The 20074-nt window shown below is 45.9% G+C and overlaps 1 protein-coding gene across 1 annotated transcript in view; it reads right to left on the reverse strand.

Annotated features, from left to right (window-relative positions):
• Positions 1-20074, reverse strand: part of LOC126425269 (uncharacterized) — a 133956-nt gene that overhangs the window by 49727 nt on the left and 64155 nt on the right. Inside the window, exon 5 of the mRNA XM_050088237.1 lies at positions 8306-8481. Within this exon, the coding sequence (XP_049944194.1) occupies positions 8306-8481 (176 nt within the window). The remainder of the gene's footprint in view (positions 1-8305; positions 8482-20074) is intronic.

Consider the following 20074-nt stretch of genomic DNA (forward strand, 5'->3'; position numbering starts at 1 on the left):
AGCCTCAGTGGCTTCTGCCAATTTTGGTGGGAAATCGTGGGCTATATTTAATGTTAATTGGAAGTGTCTTAAATAATGTGTCTTAACCACAGTTGTTTGTTAAAGTTTTTTGAACTTGCTTATAATTTATGTAATGAATGTCTCTTAAATAATCTTGCCTGAGTGGCGTCTGTCAAATTTTAAGTGATATTATTGTGATTAATTAATAAATCCATTGGAATTGAAATGTTCACTTTATTGGGTCAGCCCTTCCAACCCCTTGAGATTTAAAGGTTAAACAAACAGGTGTTAAGTCACTAGGTGCCAATCTTAATTGTGGGTATCAACTGACAAAGTTCGTTTCAGAAGACGTAGTCCACTTCATCGATACTCCCATTCCCAAAGTGATTCCTCTGCCAACCTCCTCAGATGCATAACTGCACAGGTCTTTCATCCATTTTGAAGCAATCCTCACTCAGTCCAATTGTTCAACCCAATCCAAATTTTTCAGCTCCATGGGCATTCCACACAAGCCACTTAAATAACCCAAGAACACTGCTGCAAGATCTGGGATACCTACTGGGAACTTGTCCATACATACATAGGAAGCAACCTTGTCTCTTCCACACTTCCAATATATCTTCAATACTTCTTCCATGGCCCCATATGTCCACCGCTCAAGAGGCAATTCCATTGCCCTCTCGCTAGCAACTTCCCATATGTAAGCTGTATGCTATGAACAGACTTAAACATATGTCACAGCAAAAAAATGTAAAAACTGTGGCTATCCTCTCTCTATCTTCTGCTGACATCGACCCATTTTTTGTTCAATCATCACCGCTGCTTAGACTTTCCCTTCGTCAATTAAGATTAACATGACTAGGAAATTGATGCAAACATCAGGACTAGAGGCGCTGATACATGGTATTAGTGTTATTATTCCTGGAATGTAGGGATTCACAGGGATCGAATGATCTAACGTCCACTGTTCAAAGTGCCATCAGTGCGAACAAGAGGTGACCGAGACGTGTAACCAATGGCACCCCATACCATCACGCCGGGTGATACGCCAGTATGGCGATGGCGAATATACGCTTCCAATGTGCGTTCACTGCGATGTCGCCAAACACGGATGCGACCATCATGATGCTGCAAACAGAACCTGGATTCATTTGAAAAAATGACGTTTTGCCATTCGTGCACCCATGTTCATCGTTGAGTACACCATCGCAGGCGCTCCTGTCTGTGATGCAGCGTCAAGGGTAACCGCAGCCACGGTCTCTGAGCTGACAGTCCATGCTGCTGCAAACGTCGTCGAACTCTTCGTGCAGATGGTTGTCGTCTTGTAAACGTCCCCATCTGTTGACTCAGGGATCGAGACATGGCTGCACGATCCGTTACAGCCATGCGGATAAGATGCCTGTCATCTCGACTGCTAACGATACGAGGCCGTTGGGATCCAGCACGGCGTTCGTATTACCCACCTGAACCCACCGAATCCATATTGTGCTAACAGTCATTGGATCTCAACCAACGCGAGCAGCAATGCCGCGATACGATAAACCGCAATCGCGATAGGCTACAATCCCACATTTATGACAGTCGGAAACGTTATGGTACGCATTTCTCCTCCTTACGCGAGGCATCACAACAACGTTTCACCAGGCAACGGCCGTCAACTGCTGTTTGTGTATGAGAAATCGGTTGGAAACTTTCCTGATGTCAGCACGTTGTAGGTGTCGCCACCGGCGCCAACCTTGTGTGAATGCTCTGAAAAGCTAATCATTTGCATATCACAGCATCTTCTTCCTGTCGGTTAAATTTCGCGTCTGTAGCACGTCATCTTCGTGGTATAGCAATTTTAATGGCCAGTAGTGTACTTTCCTACTTGATGTCCGGGGCAAGAGTGGCCGAGCGCACACTAGAGACATGTTGCAAGCCAAGCCGCGGAGCGGCGCTAGTCTCGACTCGTCGATCAAGCTATCCCAGTACGGACCGCGGTCGGTAACTGCAATCCCTAACAAGTGTGGTATCGAACGTTGATATCACATACAACCTCACTGATACTGTCTTTCATCGACTCGATGGTAGATTTGTGGAGCTATATAGCAACAGGTGTCCACGCACAAATCATTTAATTCTCGTAAATAACTGACCACTGATTAATGTACGTGGTGGTAGCGAACCACTGGATTCACGTCAGGCGCAATTGGTGGCCAAGGCATTCACGTAGTTTCGCTATATGCTCCTCGAACCGCATTAGCACAATTCAGACTTCAAGACACGGACAATTGTATTGCTCGAAGATGACATCGTCGTCAGGGAATAAAACAACCATGAAGGGGTGCCGGTCGCCCGCCGCTGACGTGGTGTCGTTGATTACTACCACAGGTCCCATGCAAGCGCTATCACAGCAGAAAGTATAAAAACTATAGTTATTGTGGTGTCACCGCCAGACACAACACTTGCTAGGTGGTAGCCTTTAAATCGGCCGCGGTCCGTTAGTATACGTCGGACCCGCGTGTCGCCACTGTCAGTGATTGCAGACCGAGCGCCACTACACGGCAGGTCTAGAGAGACGTCCTAGCACTCGCCCCAGTTGTACAGCCGACGTTAATAGCAATGGTTCACTGACAAATACGCTCTCATTTGCCGAGACGATAGTTAGCATAGCCTTCAGCTACGTCATTTGCTACGACCTAGCAAGGCGCCATTACCAGTTTATATTGAGATTGTAATGCCGTCTAAACAAGAGCGATGTTCTCCAATTGTGGATTAAAGTTAAGTATTCCAAGAACTACGTTCTTTTCTTTATAGGATAATTACTTTACCTTGTTCCAGACCTCACGCCAATCTGCCTGAGCTTAAAAGCGTGCATTTCGGCCTCCTCTAGCAACACGGTTTTGGCTCTTCTGCCAACACTTCAGTTATCACTTCCCTTCCTTCTACTAATACTGTCCAATTTTTTTGTTTTTCTTCGTCGCTTCTTAGTCTTCCCCTTCGTCTATCATAGCGTAACACTGGACACCAGCGAGCATCCGTGGCGCGCTTCACGTTTCGAGCAGGCCTTCGCCTGGGTGGCGGCATTTGAGGAGAAGACCATCAGCCTGGTGCAGCACAAACATCCGATGAGCCGACCGCGTTTCCAGTGATGGAAATGGAAATGCCGTGTGGCTAGGGCCCCCCGTCGGGTAGACCGTTCGCCTGGTGCAAGTCTTTCGAGTTGACGCCACTTCGGCGACTTGCGTGTCGATGGGCATGAAATGATGGTGATTAGGACAACACAACACCCAGTCACTGAGCGGAGAAAACCTCCGACCCAGCCGGGAATCGAACCCGGACCGTTAGGTATGACATTCCGTAGCGCTGACCACTCAGCTACCAGGGGTGGACGTTTCCAGTGATACACAGTCAAATATCGATGTTCCCGAGCCCACTACAATCGTAATTGGTGATATAGCTGTGCCAGCATGTGAACATGCAAGTATCTTCTGCTACACTGTTGCCGGCCGCGGTGGTCTCGCGGTTGTAGGTGCTTTAGTCCGGAACCGCGCGACTGCTACGGTCGCAGGTTCGAATCCTGCCTCGGGCATGGATGTGTGTGATGTCCTTAGGTTAGTTAGGTTTAAGTAGTTCTAAGTTCTAGGGGACTGATGACCTCAGAAGTTAAGTCCCATAGTGCTCAGAGCCATTTGAACCATTTTTTTGCTACACTGTTCAATAATTGTTTATTTATTTATTTACACATCAACTTCCCTTAAAATGATTCAAATGGCTCTAAACACTATGGGACTTAACATCTGAGGTCATCAGTCCCCTAGACTTAGAACTACTTAAACCTAACTAACCTAAGGACATCACACACATCCATGCCCGAGGCAGGATTCGAAACTACGACCGTAGCAGTCGCGCGGTTCCGGACTAAAGCGCCTACAAGCGCTCGACCACAGCGGCCGGCTCAAGTTCCGTAGGACCAAATTGAAGAGCAAATCTCCAAGGTCATGGAACGTGTCAGTACATGAAATTACAACATAAAAGTAATAACAGATAAAAATAAACATTTATGAACCGGAAAAAAGTCACTCCATTAGTTTAAGTAAACGCAATCAACAATACATTAAGAATCGGCTTTATTTTTCAAGGAACTCCTCAACAGAATAGAATGAGTGTCCCATGAGTAAACTCTTCATTTTCGATTTGGAAGCGCGTGAGTTACTGCTAAGATTTTTGAATACGAGTGGTAGCTTATGGAAAATGGATGCAGTAGAATACTGCATACCTTCTTGCACAAGAGTTAAGGAAGTCCTATCCAATTGCAGGTTTGAGTATTAACCGTGTGAAAGCTGCTTATTCTTGGGAATAAGCTAATATTGTCAATAAGAAATGACTGTAAGGAATATACAGAGTGGTCCATTGATAGTGACTGGGCCAAATAGCCCACGAAATAAGCATCAAACGAAAAAACTACAAAGAACGAAACTTGTCTAGCTTGAAAGGGCAAACCAGAACGCGCTATGATTGGCCCGCTACATGGCGCTGCCATATATCAAACGGATATCAACTGCGTCTTTTTAAAATAGGAACCCCCATTTTTTATTACCTATTCGTGTAGTACTTAAAGAAACATGAATGTTTTAGTGGGACCACTTTTTTCGCTTTGTGATAGAAGGCGCTGTAATAGTCGTATACGTACGTGGTATCACGTAACATTCCGAAAGTGCGGACGGTATTTGCTTCGTGATACATTACCGGTGTTAAAATGGACCATTTGCCAACTGCGGAAAAGGTCGATATCGTGTTGATGTATGGCTATTGTGATCAAAATGCCCAACGGTCGTGTGCTATGTATGCTGCTCGCTATCCTGGACGACATCATCCAAGTGTCCGGACCGTTTGCCGGATAGCTACATTATTTAAGGAAACAGGAAGTGTTCAGCCACATGTGAAACATCAACCAAGAGCTGCAACAAATGATGATGCCCAGGTAGGTGTTTTTGCTGCTGTCGCGGCTAATCCGCACATTAGTAGCGGTCAAATTGCGCGAGAATCGGGAATCTCAAAAACGTCGGTGTCGAGAATGCTACATCAACATCGATTGCACCCGTACCATATTTCTATGCACCAGGAATTGCATGGCGACGACTTTGAACGTCGTGTACAGTTCTGCCACTGGACACAAGAGAAATTACGGGACGACGATAGATTTTTTGCACTTGTTCTATTTAGCGACGAAGCGTTATTCACCAATAGCGATTACGTATACCGGCATAATATGCACTATTGGCCAACGGAAAATCCACGATGGCTGCGACAAGTGGAACATCAGCGACCTTGGCGGGTTAATGTATGGTGCGGCATTATGGGAGGAAGGATAATTGGCCCCCATTTTATAGATGACAATCTAAATGGTGCAATGTATGCTGATTTCCTACGTAATGTTCTACCGATGTTACTACAAGATGTTTCACTGCACGATAGAATGGTGATGTACTTCCAACACGATGGATGTCCGGCACATAGCTCGCGTGCGGTTGAAGCGGTATTGAATAGCATATTTCATGACAGGTGGTTTCGTCGTCGAAGCACCATACCATGGCCCGCACGTTCACCGCATCTGACGTCCCCGGATTTCTTTCTGTGCGGAACGTTGAAGGATATTTGCTACCGTGATCCTCCGAAAACGCCTTCCAACATGCGTCAGCACATTGTCAATGCATGTGCGAACACTACGGAAGGCGAACTACTCGCTGTTGAGAGGTTTACGGACATCATTTTGAGCTTGTATTGCATTAATGTGGTACTTACAGGTAATCACGCTGTAACAGCATGCGTTCTCAGAAATGATAAGTTCACGAAGGTACATGTGTCACATTGGAACAACAGAAATAAAACGTTCAAACGTACCTACGTTCTGTATTTTAATTTAGGAAGCCTACCTGTTACCAACTGTTCGTCTAAAATTGTGAGCCATATGTTTGTGACTATTACAGCGCCATCTATCACAAAGCGAAAAAAGTGATCCAACTAAAACAGTCATATTTCTTTACGTACTACACGAATATGTAATAAAAAAATGAGGGTTCCTGTTTTTAAAAAAGCAGCTGCTATCCGTTTGACCTATGGCAGCGCCATCTAACGGGCCAACCATAGCGCTATCTGGTTTCCCCCTTCAAGCTAAACAAGTTTCGTTCTTTGTAGTTTTTTCGTTTGACGCTTATTTCGTGAGATATTTGGCCGGGTAACTGTAGTAACTGTAATAACTGAGTCTTACTATGATTTTGCGTTAGTTCATTTTCTACAAACCATGAACTTAGGTCATGTACTGTGCACTATTTGAAACCGAGCCAATGTTGCACACAACATCCTTTACTACCAAGCTAGTGTCATCGGCAAACAGAGTTACCCGTAATACTAGAGAGCATATCATTCATATGCGCTGAATGACCTGTTCCGAAACATAAGCATCCGCTGGCATTGAGCTCTTCCGCCAGTGTTGCCACAGATCGCCATACATCCCACTTTACAGAGCACACAAGTCTCCAAACCCTACGTTGTGTGTAGACGTCCAGCCACTTAGTGCCTAGTATTAATTTCACTGTCTTACCATTTTCTGGAGATGCCCATGACAATAACACGTAAACGTTCGATCAGCATCGCCGTTTTCGATTTACTCGTTTACAGGCTCTGCGTGATAATACACTACTGGCCATTAAAATTGCTGCACCACGAAGATGACGTGCTACAGAAGCGAAATTTAACCTACAGAAAGAAGATGCTGTGATATGCAAATGATTAGTTTTTCAGAGCATTCACACAACATTGCCGCCGGTGGCGACACCTACACCGTGCTGACATGAGGAAAGTTTACAACCGATTTCTCATACACAAACAGCAGTTGAACGGCGTTGACTAGTGAAACGTTGTTGTGATGACTCTTGTAAGGAGGAGAAATGCGAACCATCACGTTTCCGACTTTGATAAAGGTCGGCTTGTAGCCTATCGCGATTGCGGTTTATCGTAGCGCGACATTGCTGCTCGCGTTGGTCGAGATCCAATGACTGTTAGCAGAATATCGAATCTGTGTGTTCAGGAGGGTAATACGGAACGCCGTGCTGAATCCCAACGGCCTCGTATCACTAGCAGTCGAGATGACAGTCATCTTATCCGCATGGCTGTAACGGATCGTGCAGCCACGTCTCGATCCCTGAGTCAACAGCTGGGGACGTTTGCAGGTCAACAACCATCAACAGTTCGGCGACGTTTGCAGCAGCATGGACTATCAGCTCGGAGACCATGGCTGTGGTTACCCTTGACGCTGCATCACAGACAGGAGCGCCTGCGATGGTGTACTCAACGACGAACCTGGGTGCACGAATGCAAAACGTCATTTTTTCGGATGAATCCAGGTTCTGTTTACAGCATCACGATGGTCGCTTCCGTGTCTGGCGACATAGCAGTGAACACACATTGGAAGTGTGTATTCGTCATCGCCATACTGGCGTATTACCCGGCGTGATGGTATGGGGTGCCATTGGTTACACGTCTCGGTCACCTCTGTGCTCATTGGCGACACTTTGGACAGTGGACGTTATAACTCAGATGTGTTACAATGCGTGGCTCTACCCTTCATTCGATCTCTGCGAAACCCTTCATTTCAGCAGGATAATGCACGACTGCATGTTACAGCTCCTGTACGGGCCTTTCTGGATACAGAAAATGTTCGATTGCTGCCCTACCCAGCACATTCTCCAGATCTCTCACCAACTGAAAACGTCTGGTCAATGGTGGCCGAGCAAGTGGTTCGTCACAATACGCCAGTCACTACTCTTGATGAACTGTGGTATCGTGTTGAAGCTGCATGGGCAGCTGTACCTGTACACGCCATCCAAGATCTGTTTGACTCAATGCCCAGGCGTATCAAGCTCGTTATTACGGGCAAAGGTGGTTGTTCTGGGTACTGATTTCTCAGGATCTATGCACCCAAATTACGTGAAAATGTAATCACATGTCAGTCCTAGTATAATATATTTGTCCAATGAGTGCCCGTTTATCATCTGCATTTTTCCTTGGTGTAGCAATTTTAATGGCCAGTAGTGTAACATACCTTTTGACAAAGTCGCTTATCTGAGTGGATTTCTCCATTTTCAGCGCATATCTTCGCTAGGGGAATCTCCTATTCCTATCTGTTGGGCTTACATGCTTTCCTTACTGCGCCAAGTGCCCACAGCGGCACCAGTAGGCAGTGGTCATAATGTTCTGGCTGACCAGTGAGCATTAACAAACCACAGTCAGTTGGACAAAGATTTGAATGTACACTGGTGTATACCTAATTATTAAGAATCCAGGCCTATTCTTGTCGTCTTCTATCTCGTAGCGTGCTATCTTTTCGCTGACGGCTTGCACGTCGTGTACCCAACTGCTTAATTTCATGTGCATCATATCTCTCACACGTTCCATGTCCTTAATCCATCCATGGAGTCTCCGGTCAGTCGTATGGTTACCCTGAGACACACAGAAAATAGTACAAATTAGTTGCATAACATTCATGAGCAGTAGACAATCTTAACTTACACTTATACACTACTGGCCATTAAAATTGCTACACCAAGAAGAAATGCGGATGATAAACGGGCATTCATTGGACAAATATATTATACTAGAACTGACATGTTATTACATTTTCACGCAATTTGGGTGCATAGATCCTGAGAAATCAGTACCCAGAACAACCACCTCTGGCCGTAATAACGGCCTAGATACGCCTGGGCATTGAGTCAAACAGAGCTTGCATGGCGTGTACAGGTACAGTTGCCCATGCAGCTTCAACACTATACCACAGATCATCAAGAATAGCGGCTGGCGTATTGTGATAACCCAATTGCTCGGCCGCCATTGACCAGATATTTACAATGGGTGAGAGATCCGGAGAATGTGCTGGCCAGGGCAGCAGTCGAACATTGCCTGTATCCAGAATGGCCCGTACACGATCTGCAACATGCGGTCGTCCATTATCCTGCTGAAACGTAGGGTTTCGCAGGGATCGAATGAAGGGTAGAGCCACGGGTCGTACCACGTCAGAAATGTAACGTCCACTGTTCAAAGTGCCGTCAATGCTAACAAGAGGTGACCCGAGACTTGTAACCAATGGCACCCCATACCATCACGCCGGGTGATACGCCAGTATGGCGATGACGAATACACGCTTCCAATGTGCGTTCACCGCGATGTCGCCAACCACGGATGCGAGCATCATGATGCTGTAAACAGAACCTGGATTCATCCGAAAGAATGACGTTTTGCCATTCGTGCACCCAGGTTCGTCGTGGAGTACACCATCGCAGACACTCCTGTCTGTGATGCAGCGTCAAGGGTAACCGCAGCCATGATCTCTGAGCTGATAGTCTCTGCTTCTGCAAACGTCGTCGAACTGTTCGTGCAGATGGTTGTTGTCTTGCAAACGTCCCCATCTGTTGACGCAGGGATCGAGACGTGGCTGCACGATCCGTTACAGCCATGCGGATAAGTTGTCTGTCATCTCGACTGCTAGTGATACGACTCCGTTCGGATCCAGCACGACGTTCCGTATTACCCTCCTCAACCCACCGATTCCATATTCTGCTAACAGTCATTGTATCTCGACCAACGCGAGCAGCAATGTCGCTATACGACAAACCGCAATAGTGATAGGCTACAATCCGATCTTTATCAAAGTCGGAAACGTGATGGTACGCATTTCCCCTCCTTACACGAGTCATCACAACAACGTTTCACCAGGCAACGCCTGTCAACTGCTGTTTGTGTATGGGAAATCGTTTGGAAACTTTCCTCACGTCAGCGCGTTATAGGTGTCGCCACCGGCACCAACCTTGTGTGAATGCTCTGAAAAGCTAATCATTTGCATGTCACAGCATCTTCTTCCTGTCGGTTAAATTCCGCGTCTGTAGCACGTCATCTTCGTGGAGTAGCAATTTTAACGGCCTGTAGTGTACGTGCCACTATTACATAACGTTGAAATTATTTCTTGCGCATGAGTGTAGTACAGGCGAGTCCCACTAATCCGAACCCCAGTAATCGACATCTTCGGTTAATCCGAACATGAAAAATGTTAGGCATAATAATGAAAGAAAAGCTGTCAAATTTACTAAAATTCAGCGGACATTCTATCCCTACTTTTTAGATAGCAAAAACTCATTCTTTTTGGCTTAATGAAGACAGTCTCTTATATGACGCATAGTTGTGCCACCGTCACATAAACATAAAATCAGCATGTGTAGCAATGGGCTGTTGTTCCAAACATCGTAGCGCGAGGTCAGGGGCTTCTGCTGCGTCACCGTGTGTCAGCAGCTCCCCTTTGTCACTTTCAGGCTCATTGCCACTTCCGCCACAGCAGTCCATTTCTTCCTTGTCTTGAATCACAGCAGCAACTGAATTAGCGTCAGTTAGGTTCACCACACATGCCCCATCCGCTGCCATCCACTCATCTACGTCTCCTTCATTAGAGTCTTACATCCAGGGATGGTCTGTATCATTTGTAGTAGCTTTTCCTCTTCATTTTCAACTAGGTTGTCCTGAAATTCAAGAGATGTCTACAGTTTTCTCCACGATTAGTATTTTCTGAAATATTCTGCCATGCCTCAGCGGCCCAATAAACAACATCCTTCACATTGTTTTTTTTTTATTTCGTCCACTAAAGGAATGCTATCATCTTGGAGCAGCATTCTTAAAAATTGTTTTCTGTAAATCATTTTTAATGTTTGCAGTACGGCCTTGTCCATCGGCTGTAGAAGTGGTGAAACATTCGGCGGCAAAAACTTCGCTACAATTTCTCCATCACATAATTGCTCAGTGCTTGGGTGAGATGGCGCGTTATCGATCAAAAGGATTGCATGGGGAGACAAATAATTTTCCTTAGAAAACTGCCGAATAGAGGTAACAAACTCACTGTGAAACCATTCTTTGAACAGCTTACCACCCGTCCATACTTTTATCTGGCTGTGATAATATACGGGCAGGGACTTCATGTTGCAGTTTTTAAAAGCTCTGGGCATGGCAGATTTACCGATCAGCATTAAAGCCAGCTTGTCATTACCAGCAGCGTCGCTGCACGCTAATAAAGTCACACGATCTTTGCACATTTCAAAACCAGGAGCATGGTCTTCTGCTTTTGATGCCAGGCTTTTTGTTGGCAATACCCCAAAATCAAGGGCAGTCTCGTCAGCGTTATAAATTTGTTGGGGAGAATACCTTCCCTCTAATATCATTTTTTTTTAAATCACCCAAGTATTCCTTCGCTGCAGCACTGACAGAAGAAAGCTTCTCTCCAGTAATTGTTAGCTGACGGATTCCATGACATTTTTCAAATCTGTCCAATCAACCAGTACTCGCACTAAAAGATTCATCATCATTCGTTAACTTGTTCAGGTAAACAGCCTTCTCCTGAACCAGTGCTCCACTCAAAGGAGTTCCCCTTTCTCGTTCCTGCGTAAACCAAAGGAAAAGAACTTCATTCACTTTATCTACTGGGACTGTTTCAAAGTCTGCGAAATTTCGAGTGTTTTTCCCAAAGACGTTGCACAGGACTGTTCAAGCTTCACTCGGTTTTTTTTCCAATCACAAATCGTTGCTTTACCAACACTCAGTTCCGTTGCCAGTTTAGATACATTCTCACCATTGTCTATCCGCTTCAAAGCATTCAGTTTTTCTTTGAGAGTTAACGTTGCACGTTTCCGTTTACTGATGACGAAAATACGTGCACCACTACGCCTGAACGAATACAATACAAATGTTACGCGTGCCAGCGATCGATAACTAACATGACCAAGTGCTTTGCGGGCCAACTGGCAGTGCTCTGACCTCAGACATTACAAAGATCTCAACAATGCACAACAACAAGGGCAGGAGGTGACAGTGAGTCATTGTTCCCACACTTGTTCCCATTTGTTACCATGATGTACCTACTTATCTGTTTGGTATACTTCATTCTAGAAACTCGTCACCGTAATTACGGCTAATCCGAACAAATCGATAATCCGAACAAGGTCTGGTCCCAATTAGTTCGGATTAACGAAACTCTACTGTACATTGAGTTTTGTACAAGCATTCAAAACATTAATGTGTATTAGATATCCAGCGGTGTCGTATTAAACACACAAAATTCTCGAACTATGACATCAGCTAAGAGAGCTACAAATATTTGTCAATAGTTAACAGTATAAACGTCTGAATATCAATGCGTGCTGTCACGGCATTGTGGTGTCACCGCCAGACACCACACTTGCTAGGTGGTAGCTTAAATCGGCCTCGGTCCATTTAGTACATGTCGGACCCGCGTGTCGCCACTGTGTGATCGCAGACCTAGCGCCACCACAAGGCAGGTCTCGAGAGACGATATAGCACTCGCCCCAGTTGTACGAGGAGATTGCTAGCGACCATACGGACGAAGCCTTCCTCTCATTTGCCGAGAGCCAGTTAGAATAGCCTTCTGCTAAGTCCATGGCTACGACCTAGCAAGGCGCCGTTAGCCTTACGTACTTTGAGAGTTACAGTATAAATGTCTCAAGAAGAATGCTGTAGTCATCAAATAATAAAGTTAAGTATAAAGCAGCTACGTACTTTTCTTGCTACCATTCAATAGTTATCCTGTTCCAGAATTGACGCCCGTCGGCGTGAGTGTGTACGCGTGCCTTTCTATCGGCTACCCGTCACTGTGGACTGGCTGCCTTGTCAGTCCACTTCAGGCATTATGTCTAACTGAAACGTTCTGTGACAGCTACACGTACAACCACATATTTTGTGGACCTTCTTTGCAAATGGCTATCAGCCACCTCAGAAAAAAATGGTTCAAATGGCTCTGAGCACTATGGGGCTTAACATATGAGGTCATCAGGCCCCTACAACTTACAGTAGAACTACTTAAACCTAACTAACCTTAAAGACATCACACACATTCATGCCCGAGGCAGGATTCGAACCTGCGACCGTAGCGGTCGTGCGATTCCAGACTGAAGCGGCTAGAACCGCTCCGCCACACCGGTCGGCCCACCTTAGGAAACACGGTCTACACAAAGTAATGGGCTGGCCGCATCAGCTGCTCTTTCCCAACTTCAGAGGCCCTCTGATACGAGGCTAGTTACATGGGCGCGGAAACGCGCTATTGATGTATCAGAGAGTAACAGCACGAACATAGTCCGGAGACGGTCCTTATTTAGCAGCACGGGACAGTTTCGCTGTGTGATTCGCGTCTGATCGCGACGCGTGATTTTTGTGGGATTCTGTATGCTGGAAGAAACCTCGCAACTGGGCTGCAGTGTTTTTGTACGTGGTGTTCAAAAAGTCTCTCCGCAGTGCCGTATGATTGTTCGCCTGCCTGGGTTGCTTCCACTGTTTCAGTCAGTAGTATCGTTGGTGTGTGACGTTACGTGTTGACGTGAACGTTTAAGTTTAGTTCCGTTGTTCGTTTGTTTCGTTTTTGTCACTGTTAAAATGCTAACCACTGAAGAACGTGTGTTTTTAGTCGAACAAGTGCTCAAAGCTGGCGGTAAATACACAGTTTCAGTTCGTCAAACATTTAATTCAGTTTTCCCGGAGACAACACTCCCACATCGCGATACTGTGCGAAATCTGATTAACAAATTTTGAAGTACGGGTTAGGTGACAGATGCACCGAGAAGTGGTCGTCCTAGCGTTTTGTCTGAGGATAAACTACTCGATATTTCCGATAAAATGTCCACGAGTCCGAACAAGTCAGCAGGAAAACTCGCCCAGGAAATCGATGTCAGTGCCGGAACGGCCCACACAGCTGTAAGGAAAAAATCAGAACTTTTCCCATACAAAGTGACCGTCGTGCAAGAACTGAAAAATACTGATCATGGCAAGAGACTGCATTATTGTCAATGGTTTAAAAATGTCGTTCAACAGAACCGAAGGGACATTTTTCACTGGTGAGGCGTGGTTTCATTTACACTCCTGGAAATTGAAATAAGAACACCGTGAATTCATTGTCCCAGGAAGGGGAAACTTTATTGACACATTCCTGTGGCCAGATACATCACATGATCACACTGACAGAACCACAGGCAAATAGACACAGGCAACAGAGCATGCACAATGTCGGCACTAGTACAGTGTATATCCACTTTTCGCAGCAATGCAGGCTGCTATTCTCCCATGGAGACGATCGTAGAGATGCTGGATGTAGTCCTGTGGAACGGCTTGCCATGCCATTTCCACCTGGCGCCTCAGTTGGACCAGCGTTCGTGCTGGACGTGCAGACCGCGTGAGACGACGCTTCATCCAGTCCCAAACATGCTCAATGGGGGACAGATCCGGAGATCTTGCTGGCCAGGGTAGTTGACTTACACCTTCTAGAGCACGTTGGGTGCCACGGGATACATGCGGACGTGCATTGTCCTGTTGGAACAGCAAGTTCCCTTGCCGGTCTAGGAATGGTAGAACGATGGGTTCGATGACGGTTTGGATGTACCGTGTACTATTCAGTGTCCCCTCGACGATCACCAGTGGTGTACGGCCAGTGTAGGAGATCGCTCCTCACACCATGATGCCGGGTGTTGGCCCTGTGTGCCTCGGTCGTATGCAGTCCTGATTGTGGCGCTCACCTGCACGGCGCCAAACACGCATACGACCATCAATGGCACCAAGGCAGAAGCGACTCTCATCGCTGAAGACGACACGTCTCCATTCGTCCCTCCATTCACGCCTGTCGCGACACCACTGGAGGCGGGCTGCACGATGTTGGGGCGTGAGCGGAAGACGGCCTAACGGTGTGCGGGACAGTAGCCCATGGAGACGGTTGCGTATGGTCCTCGCTGATACACCAGGAGCAACAGTGTCCCTAATTTGCTGGGAAGTGGCGGTGCGGTCCCCTACGGCACTGCGTAGGATCCTACGGTCTTGGCGTTCATCCGTGCGTCGCTGCCGTCCGGTTCCAGGTCGACGGGCACGTGCACCTTCCGCCGACCACTGGCGACAACATCGATGTACTGTGGAGACCTCACGCCACACGTGTTGAGCAATTCGGCGGTACGTCCACCCGGCCTCCCGCATGCCCACTATACGCCCTCGCTCAAAGTCCGTCAACTGCACATACGGTTCACGTCCACGCTGTCGCGGTATGCTACCAGTGTTAAAGACTGCGATGGAGCTCCGTATGCCACGGCAAACTGGCTGACACTGACGGCGGCGGTGCACAAGTGCTGCGCAGCTAGCGCCATTCGACGGCCAACACCTCGGTTCCTGGTGTGTCCACTATGCCGTGCGTGTGATCATTGCTTGTACAGCCCTCTCGCAGTGTCCGGAGCAAGTATGGTGGGTCTGACACACCGGTGTCAATGTGTTCTTTTTTCCATTTCCAGGAGTGTATTTGGGTACATGGACTCGGAAAATTCTCATATGAGGAGTATTGCAAATCCATTATGTAGTCATAAGGAACGACTTCATTCTGTGAAAATAGGAGTTTAGATTGCAATTTCTAGACGTCGGATTTTGGGTCCCATATTTTTCAATGAAACAATAAACGCACAACGATACTGCAGTGATATTCGATACCCATTCATAGGAGAACGTGCGTTAAGTGAAATACTGAACGGTTATTTTCAACAAGATGGTGCAACCGTGCATACAGCTCGCATTTCAATGTCACTGTTTGCTCATGTTTTTGGTAATCGCATAATTCCGCAGGGACTTTGGCCTCCACGATCGCCTGACCTAACATCACCTGACTTTTTCTTCTGGGGTGCAGCTAAAGCAACTGTCTATAAAAACCGTCCAAAATCCATCGAAGAATTGAAAACTGCAATATCCACTCTCACTGCTTCTGTTACAGAAGATATGTTACAGCTTGTGTTAGGAAACATGATTAGACGAATTGAATATTCAACAACAGGGGGGACGCTTTCAACATATAATGTGAAAATTTGTAAGTAAAAATGAATATTCAATAAATTAATAACTTGTTTCATTTCGGTATACTCACTGCGGCATACGGCACGCGCGGCTAACAATCATACGGCACTGCGGAGAGACTTTTAGAACACCCCGAGTATTTACCATTGACGATTGTCACAGTTTTGCGGGAAAAGCTGGCAGAACAGGGCAGAGAGCAAAAACGATTAGTACTTGGGGCTGTGAGGTGGTGCAAAGTACACAGTCTTGCAGGTGAAACGAGGTGCAGAGCCCAGTGTTACAGTCGTAACAACGTGCCCTCATCTTACTTTGAGAATCGTTTCCACTGGCGCAGCGTTCATCATGGAGCATCGCAAATAAAATACGGTGAGAGTTATCAGAAACGCAGACGAGTTAGGTCATTCTTATTTCGCACTTGCGGAATGATATACGATAGCCTGTCTCAAGTACAACGTTCATGTGTTCTGTGTAATGAGCCTTTCAAACAGTCGGCAAGATTTCAGTCACTATTTTCCATCAGGAATAAGCACTCCGTCTTCAGACCACAAGTGGCCCATCGCGACCGTCCGACCGCCGTGTAATCCTCAGATGAGGATGCGGGTGGGAGGAGCGTGTGGTCAGCACAACACTCTCCCCGTCGTTATGATGGTTTTCTGTGACCGGACCCGCTACTATTCGGTCGAGTAGCTCCTCAATTGGCATCACGAGGCTGAGTGCACCCAGAAAACTGGCAATAGCGCACGGCGGCCCGGATGGTCACCGATCCAAGTGGCTGCCACGCCCGACAGCGCTTAACTCCTGTGATCTGACGGGTACCGGTGTAGCCACTGCTGCTGTCATCAGGAATAGGCGAATTTTGATATAGAGTTTCAGACCGACACTTGGCGTCAATAGGTTTTCATACAGGTACGATTTGTCAACTATTTCACTGTCTCTTTTTGTGAGCTGTGATGATCTATGTTTTAATTAATAAGTTTTTGTTTAAATAATACATTGTTTTTCTCAGACACATTTCTGTCACATTAAGTTATTGTATAAATCCTCCACTTTAGGATCTATGGTTCAAATGGCTCTATGGGACATAACATCTGAGGTCATCAGTCCGCTAGACTTAAAACTACGTAACCCTGCCTAGAACCACTCGGCCACAGCGTTAGGATGTATACCTACAGTCTAAAATCACGTCATTCATTAGACATTGCAGACATTAAATTCATAGGATAGGTCTTACAGAAGTGGGATGCCCACAGTTACGTTTATGGATGGGGAATATTTTCCACGAAGAGGAGACTTCGCAAAGAAATATCTAGAAGCACGGCCAAGACGAACGGGCACGACGATAGAACATGGGTTAAGACTTCAGGGGAAAACTTGCATGGTACTAGAGCGAGCAATCCTCAGTAAATAATATAGGGGTAGGTAGCGATTGGAATATTCCAAACAAATAATTGAGGCTGTAGAACGTAAGTGCTACTCTCAGATGAATAGGTTGATAGAGGAGAGAAATTCGCGGCGGGTAGCATCAAATATAAAAAAAAACCATAACAACATTAATGCGAAGAAAGTGTCCAGCGTTGTCTTCTCCAACTATAAGATAAGAGAGCTGTAGATATTTTTCGGTAGTTACAGTACAAAGTTCTGAATATATGAATGCATTCTCTCATGGGAATATGTCTGACTGAAATGTTATCTGGCTGCTAGCAGCGTCAAGCTCCCTCATGTAGATCCACGTGGCGTGGCTGAGGGCCCGAGGACATTTTATTCAAACTTTTGAACGATTTTAGAAAAGAGAATCGAATGATAGTTGACTATTCCGTCAAAATCTCATTCGTTAACAATGCTTTGAGAAACTTGGATACGTGTGCAAGCATTTAAAAACGTAATAATGAATAACACTTCCTCCATATCAAAAAAGTATCTGAATTAGTTGCGCACATATGAAATGTCAGCTTGATTCAAAATTTTGTAGCATTGCTCTTTTGGCTGACTGCTCGCTTTCGCCGAAAATTCTGATCATTTGGCATGACTATGTCTGTATCTGAATATGTCTCGAATTTTGCATATTTGAAGGAATGCAGCATGCTTTCTTGATCTTATAGGTTTCAGATGGGGGAAAATGAGTCTGTCCCTGTCGTTCTAGCTGACGTTAACTGAGAAGTCTGATCAGTGAAGTATCTCCGTTGGTTGTAAGGAGAATGCTGTGGAATGATTTTTTCATATACGAGGATAGCCCAGAAAGTAACCGCCACGGTAGCCGAGAGCGGTAACACTCAGCTTCCTGGACACAGGTAGGCGCGCCAGCCCCGGATAAAATCCACCCTGAGGATTAACGGCGAGGGCCGGCGTGCTGGGGAGCCAGGGTGTGGTTTTTAGGCGGTTTTTCACATCCCGCTAGGTGAATACTGGACTGGTCCCCACGTTCCGCCGCAGTTACACGGTTCGCAGACATCTGAACATATTCGCACTATTCCATGGATTACACTAGATGCAGACAGTTGGGGTACACTACACTCATCACTCATTCCTTCCACTGGGGAGGGGGAGGGGGGGTGGCGACAGGAAGGGCAGCCGGCCACCAACATGTCACATCCGATTCACCAGCAGACCTCACGAGTCGGGATTAATGCTTAGAGACAGAGAGAGAGAGCGGGGATTGCCCAGAAAGTAATGCACCGAATTTTCTTTCTTCAACAGTTCTTTATTGAACATTATGAAAGTTACACACAAGAAATTGTGGTGTTTTATCTACACACCCTATTTTTCCACGTAATCTCCATCCCATTGTACGGCTTTCCTGCAGCGTGAAACAAGGCCGTGTATGCCCTGTCGGTAGCAATCCTTGTCATGGGGGCGGAGCCAATGCTTCACTTTGTGACTCAGCTCCTCATCTTCCTCAAAATGTCTGCCAACTGCCGAGTCGTACTGTGTCAGTCCTCGCGAATGATAACATCAGCTCGCTGCAACAGCTCAGGCGTGACAGGCGTGGATGGTCTCCCCGACCTTTGCAAATCGTGGGGCTCCGCCGCACCGCCTTCTGATGACCTCACCCTCTATGCATAGTGACTAACTCTACTTCTATCGACAGCAGATGTTCCATAGACTTCGCACAAGCGTTTGTGAATATTCCCCACCGTTTCTTTCCCTGCAATGAGAAATTCAATGACGACACATTGCTTGCAACGTGCATCACCTACAGACGCCATTTTGAATTTGTCCAGCAGCTGTCGGAAGTGACGGAAACTTGCCGCGCTCACTCAGGAGACTTCAAATAATTTTTGTTTTATTTTTATTTATTTATTTATCGTTCCGTGGGACCAAATTAAGGAGGAGTCTCCATGGTCATGGAACGAGTTACATGAAATTATAACACGATAGTAGAACAGATAAAATTAAATACAAGAAACGTATTCAGGCGACAATTCGTAAGTTTAAATAAAGAAAATCGACAATGTAACACTGGAATTTGCTTAATTTTTCAGCTCTTCCAGGAGCTCCTCGACAGAATAGAAGGAGTGAGCCATGAGGAAACTCTTCAGTTTAGACTTAAAAGCGTTTGGGCTACTGCTAAGATTTTTGAGTTCTTGTGGTAGCTTATTGAAAATGGATGCAGCAGAATAGTGTACTCCTTTCTGCACAAGAGTCAAGGAAGTGCGTTCCACATGCAGATTTGATTTCTGCCTAGTATTAACTGAGTGAAAGCTCCTAACTCTTGGGAATAAGCTAATATTGCTAACAACAAACGACATTAAAGAAAATATATACCGTGAGGGCAATGTCGGAATTCCCAGACTATTGAATAGGGGTCGACAAGAGGTCCTCGAACTTACACCACATATGGCTCGAACAGCCCGCTTTTGAGCCAAAAATACCCTTTTTGAATCAGAAGAATTACCCCAGAAAATAATTCCATATGTCATAATCGTATGAAAATATGCGAAGTAGACTAGTTTTTGTGTTGAACTGTTACTTATTTCAGATACTGTCCTAATGGTAAATAAAGCAGCATTTAGTTTCTGAACAAGATCCTGAACATGGGCTTTCCACAACAGCTTACTATCTATCCGAACGCCGAGGAACTTGAACTGTTCCGTCTCGCTTATAATATGCCCATTCTGTCTGATCAAAATATCAGTTCTTATTGAATTGTGAGTTAGAAACTGTAAAAACTGAGTCT

The sequence above is a fragment of the Schistocerca serialis genome, chromosome 10, assembly GCF_023864345.2.
Source record: "Schistocerca serialis cubense isolate TAMUIC-IGC-003099 chromosome 10, iqSchSeri2.2, whole genome shotgun sequence".
Taxonomy (NCBI): Eukaryota; Metazoa; Arthropoda; class Insecta; order Orthoptera; family Acrididae; genus Schistocerca; species Schistocerca serialis.